The 5738-nt window shown below is 57.8% G+C and overlaps 1 protein-coding gene across 1 annotated transcript in view; it reads left to right on the top strand.

Moving 5' to 3' along the window:
* SLC2A7 (solute carrier family 2 (facilitated glucose transporter), member 7) overlaps positions 1 to 3344 on the top strand; it is a 15809-nt gene extending 12465 nt beyond the window's left edge. The window contains exons 10-12 of the mRNA XM_004679308.1: positions 1176 to 1251; positions 2534 to 2661; positions 3126 to 3344. Of these exons, the coding sequence (XP_004679365.1) occupies positions 1176 to 1251; positions 2534 to 2661; positions 3126 to 3344 (423 nt within the window). The remainder of the gene's footprint in view (positions 1 to 1175; positions 1252 to 2533; positions 2662 to 3125) is intronic.
* The last annotated feature ends 2394 nt before the right edge of the window (positions 3345 to 5738 follow it).

The following is a 5738-nucleotide window of genomic DNA, read 5'->3' as shown; positions in this document are numbered from 1 at the left end:
AGGAGTGTGCACTTGGCTCGAGCTGACCCAACAGGGAGGAACCAGCCTTATCTGGAGTTTGCACGTGGGTGACAGGGTCTTCCGGGGGGCCCTCGCTTCGGCATGTGGGCTGGGTCCCCTTTCCTGTCTTCTTGGTCCGCGTCTAAGCCAGGCTGACTGACTGGGCCCTGCCGGTGGCTTTTGGGACAGGCCCGAATGGCCCGTTCTCCCTGCACTCACCTGCGCCCTTCCCATGGGGCGACTTGGTCTGTCCCCACACGCCTTTCTGCCTCTGCTGCTTTGGCAATGACTGCGAGTGGACAGAAAGGACACAGCTCAAGCTGTGAGAGCCGGGCCCGCTGTCCCACGTGGGGGTGACACGCGGGAGGCGGTTTCCGTTCTGTCCCGTCCTCTCGCCTGTCCGCCGGCGCCGCCTGGGAGCAGCCGGGCCCTCCAGCCTCTGCCAGGGCTTCTCCCTCGAGGATGGGCTCCTGCAGCCGGTCCCACCCCGCTGCCACCGGGTGGGAATGCGCACAGAGCTCGTCACCCCTCTGCCCACCAGCCTCCGCTCTTCCCGCCCGTCACCCAGCCTCCGCTGCCTTCTCCAGCTGGGAGCCGGTGTCATGGCGGCAGGGGTTCCCCCACCAGCCCCGTGCCAGCTTCTCCTTCATGGCACTTTCCTACTGGTCATGAAGTCGTTGCTGCAGTCAGCCCAGGGCACCCCGCTCAGTCTGGCCGAATGTGCACCTGTTTGGAGGCTTGTCGCCCTGGCAGTGGGGCCAGAGAAGGCGCCCGTGGGTTAGTCTGCCCCGCTGGGTCTAAGTCTGGCCACTGCAGATCCTGAGGGACTGACCTCAAGGTCTGCGCTCGGGCTTCTTGAAACGCCCGTACCCTTACTCAGGGCGTCCCGAAGACTCGGGGGTTAACGCTCTGGAGTGAGTAAATACGGCAGGTGGCCCTCCTGCCATCAGGCTTCCCCACAGGTAAGGCTGGCGGAATGTCAGGTGTCGGCCCTCCTCGCCCTGCTTCCCTGCCCACAGAGCCCTTGACCCCACCTAGGTGCTCTGACACCCGGTGGGGCTCCTTCCCGCAGCAGGAAGGTGGGGCCCCCCCATGGGCTCATCTGCGGGGCCCTGGCTTCAGCGCTCGGGCCCAGGCCAAGCCCCACAGCCAGACAGCCCTGCTTGTCCCCCCAGAACCAGGTCCCTAAGCTGTCTTACCTGGGCATCATCTGCGTCTTCGCCTACATCGCGGGACACTCCATTGGGCCCAGTGAGTAGCGGCGCATCCTCTACCAACCTCCCGGGCCCCGCACATAGTAGGTGCCCAGGTCCCAGCACATAGTAGGTGCCCCAGGCCCCGCACATAGTAGGTGCCCAGGCCCCGCACATAGTAGGTGCCCAGGCCCCGCACATAGTAGGTGCCCCAGGCCCCAGCACATAGTAGGTGCCCAGGCCCCAGCACATAGTAGGTGCCCAGGCCCCGCACGTGGTAGCTGCCCAGAAAATCTTTGTTGGGCGGAGGATGTCCTTGCCCAGGGACGTTCTTGATGCGCCCTCTGCCTTTCCCCTGTTCCCACTTAACACTTGGCCCAGCTTTTCCTTGAAGGTTCTAGTTCACATTTATTCACTCAACAAACACTGAGTGCCCACCTAGGACCAGTGTGGTCTCCTGGAAAGCAGGGAAGGGGTAGAGACCACCCCCAGGGTCCCTTAGCACACAGACCGCCCCTCACTGGCTCGTTTCACATTTGCCATCTCTAGGGCAGCCCTCCTGGGGTTTGAGTTCCTTTCGGTCTCCAGCCGCTGACACCAGGCGTTGCAAGGAGGCCGTAACACCGTTCGGGTCAGGAGTGATTGAGCGAAGGGAGAGAATCTTATTCTTTTTGCTATTAAGGCAGATATATGTACAGTACACAATGCAATAAGGTGTACTGCGGCCTTAAAATTTCACAAGGTAGGGAGATTTTAGGGGCAAAAAAATTTTAGTTAAAAAAAAAAAAATGTTGCGCCTCGGGCACCTGCTATTCCCCGGACCACCACACGGGGGCGGCTCCTCCCAAGCCCAGGCGCTCAGAGAGCCCAACCCCAGGGCCTCAGGGCTGCCGGCCCTTGGGCTGCAGAAGCCCTGGCCCCAGGCAGAGGCCCTCCATTCCATGGACTCAACACCTGCTGCTCCCTAGAAACCCCCATTTATTTCCCCAGACCTTGACTGAGCACCACTGACCTCCGAGCCACTTAGTGATGAATGTGAAATTCAGGGCTCCCCGCTGCCCTGCTCAGCCTCTGCCCTAACTTTGTGGGTGGCGCTGGGAATCCTGGGTTCCCAGTCCCAGCAGGAATGGTCCGGACCAGACCGCCTTGCCCAGGCCTCCTACTTTCACCCGAGGCCCGGTGTGACCTTGAGGACCCCCGCGTGGCCTCCGGGCCCTCGAGGAGGACCCTTCTCTTGGCCATCTGGAGCAGACCGCGCTTTCAGGCGTGGGGCTGGGGCGGCCTGTGTTCTGCACCCCTGGCCCTGGAGGGTGGCCATCCGCGCTGTGCTCTCGCCTCAGGCCCCGTGCCCTCCGTGGTGAGGACGGAGATCTTCCTGCAGTCCTCCCGGCCGGCGGCCTTCATGGTGGACGGCGCTGTGCACTGGCTCACCAACTTCATCGTGGGCTTCATGTTCCCTTCCATCCAGGTGAGTGAGTGAGTGCGGGGTCCCCCGCCCTGCCCCCCCAAGATGGAAGGGGCTCCCCTCCTCCCGGAGCCTCTGCTAACGCGACTGGGGCGGCTCCTGGACGCGTTCAGGGTCCTTAGACAGGCCCGGCACGGCCGCCGCCCCCAGCTGGCGAGCGGCTCTTGGCAGTAGGCAGTGGCCCAGGGCGGCAGGTTCAGAGGCAGCAGAGAGCAAGCTGGCGCCAGGGCGAGGGCCGAATTCCAAGGCGCACGCACCCACGCTGCCTCCAGCCTCACGGCCGCGCCCCAACGCCCAACGCCCCGACGCCAAAGAGCTACGGGGTCCTTTTGGGCAAGTAGGGGTGGGGGAGCCCAAGTTTCTTGTCGTTTCGCCCCTCCTGGGTAAAACAAAAATAAACTGGCTGTCAAGAAGCTGCTGCGGGCTGCGCTGCCTCTCCCCACCGCCTCCCTTCTCGTCTCGCCCAGGAGGCCATCGGCGCCTACAGCTTCGTCATCTTTGCTGGAATCTGCCTCCTCACCGCCCTTTACATCTACGTGGTCATCCCGGAGACCAAGGGCCAAACGTTTGTGGAGATCAACCGAGTTTTTGCCAAGAGGAACGGGGTGGAAGTGCCCGAGGAGAGAGGCGAGACCGCAGCCGCCTCGCCCGCCCGTGCCCCGCCCAGCAGGGCGACGGCCCTGTAGAGCCCGCGCCCACTGCGTCTGTCCCCGAGGACTCCCTGCCCCGGCCTCCAGGGAGCCGGCTGGCCACTGGGCGGCTCTGGGACAGGCGGCCCCGTTCGGTTGAGACGGGGGAGCCCCGGCCCTGCGCCAGGAGCAGCGAGGCCGGCGACCCGCACCTTGTGATGTTTGGACACATTTTTAAAGTGACTTTTCAAGTTCAGCAATCGACACAGAGGCCCGAACTCCGGTCAAGGTTGGGTTAGAGACGCGGAGGAGCTGGGGGAGGCTCCGGCCCTGTGCCTCCTCTCTCCCCCGCTGTGGCTGCAGTCAGCCCCGGTCAGCGCCTCTGCTCAGCGATGGTTTGCAGGTGCGGTCAGGCAGCAGAGGTAAGGTGTGTTCTTGGGGTTGCTGGGCCCCTTCACAGCAACCTCGAAAACAAGGGGGGCACCCTGCTGTCACCTTGCCACAGTCACCTTCCGGCCTGTGCTTGGCTCCTCCCTGCAAGGCCCTGACATGGCTCTGTCATCTATAGGGACACAAAGGAAATCATCTCACGGCTTGTCTTGGTTCTGCAAGGCTGGAAAATAGTCAAACAAGCATCAGACAGGCGGATGAGAGAAAAAGCCAAAGCGAAGTTGAATGGTAACGGGTGTTCCTGCTGGGAGAGACCCAGTGTGACTGACTCGGACTCGTATCTTCAGACGCCATCTAAGTAGCCTGTAGGGAGGCTGGGAAGGGAAGCGGTTACCGAAGAAAGCTCAGGTGACAGCAGGTTAGGTTCTGCCTTCTCCTGAAGAGGGAAAAGGAAGTCGGGTCTTCCTAAGACAGGCTTGACGGAGAGAAGCCAGTGGGTAAATATCTTCTCGTGAGCAACCTCAACCCCGCCTTCAGAGCCCTCCCATGAGATCAACCTTTGGCCAGAGACGTGTTTTGGGGTGGCATGAACCACATGGCCTGCCCGTTCGGTGGGGTATCCTGACTCCAGGGGGTTCAGGGTGCTCACAGCCAATCACATGGCTCATCCAGCCCATCTCAGAAGTCACCATGGATCGTCCTCCCCACGATGATGCCTTCACCTGGAGCGCACTCCCTGTCTAGAGACTTCTGTAACACTGGCCATGAATTGTAGCTGGGCCTGTCCTTCAGGCGAAGCCAGGTCTCAGAGTCAGACCCAGTCAGTGGCTCAGGAGGAAAACAAAGCAGGAGCTGCTTACCACGTACCAATCTGGTGGCCGGGATGTCCAGCATGCCTGCAGTCTCTGCAGTCAGGTATTAGGTGGCTGGTGCAGGGCTGCTTGCCTGGAGTGGAAGCGGCGTGTTTGCGTGGGCAAAGCCAATGTGTTTCTCCCCGAGACAGAATGTGACAATCGGAGGATATTATGAAGAAGTTTATGCCAATAAATCTGACAACTTGGATGAAATGGACAAATACCCCACAAGGCACAAAGCACTAAAAGCTCATCTCATGAGAAGCAGATAAACTGGATGGTCCTACACCAATGAAAGAAATTGAATGTGCAGTTAAAAACCTTCCCACAGGTCCTCCCTGGTGGCGCAGCGGGTTAAAGCACAGCACTAAGAGCTAAAGCCACTTCCGCATGAGTTCGATCCCCGCCTGCCCCGGAGGTGACCTCATGGCGTGGCAGACCTCTCCTGACCCTCCCGCTGCTCCCCTCAGCAGTGTACCTCATCTATGTGTCTGTTCTGCTCCCCGCTCTGTGTGTGGTGAATCCTCTCACCATCCCCGCACCTCTGGCCTGTAACCCAGTTCTGTATGCATATATAAATAAATCTTTGAGAAAAAGAAAAAAAAAAACCTTCCCACAAAATAACTCCAGGTCCATATGGACTCACTGTGAATTCTGCTAAGTTGTTAAGGGAGAAAAAAATGCCAGTCTGACACAAAAGCTTCCAGAGGAAAGATACTTCTCATATTGTTCTATAAAGTCTCCATTACTCTGATCGCAAAACCGAATTAAAGATACCACAAGAAACCACAGACCAATATCCTTCATGAACATAGATATAAAAATTACTAACTAAATAGAATCCAGTAATAAGTTATAAGGATGATACTGTATCTCACCAAGTAGGGTTTATTTTAGGAATTCAAGGTTGGCTTAAACCACACCCCCAAATTGATTGTGTGTTCAAGATCATTCCAGTCAACGTCCCAGTAGGACTTTGTTGAGACAGAAATTGACAATGTGATTCTATGTGCAGAAAAGAAAAGAATCTTGAATAACCAAACAACTTTTAGAAAGATGAACTTGGAATTAATGTATCTGATGTCATGACTTATTATAAAGATTCATAATTAAAAACAGTATGGTATTACTACAAAGACAGCAAATTTATCAATGGTATATAATAGTACAGAAATAAATTCATACATATGTGAAACTGATTTTTTTT

This window comes from Condylura cristata, unplaced genomic scaffold (genome assembly GCF_000260355.1).
Source record: "Condylura cristata isolate star-nosed mole 26May11 unplaced genomic scaffold, ConCri1.0 scaffold00008, whole genome shotgun sequence".
NCBI lineage: Eukaryota > Metazoa > Chordata > Mammalia > Eulipotyphla > Talpidae > Condylura > Condylura cristata.
This window is presented reverse-complemented; position numbering and strand designations above follow the sequence as displayed.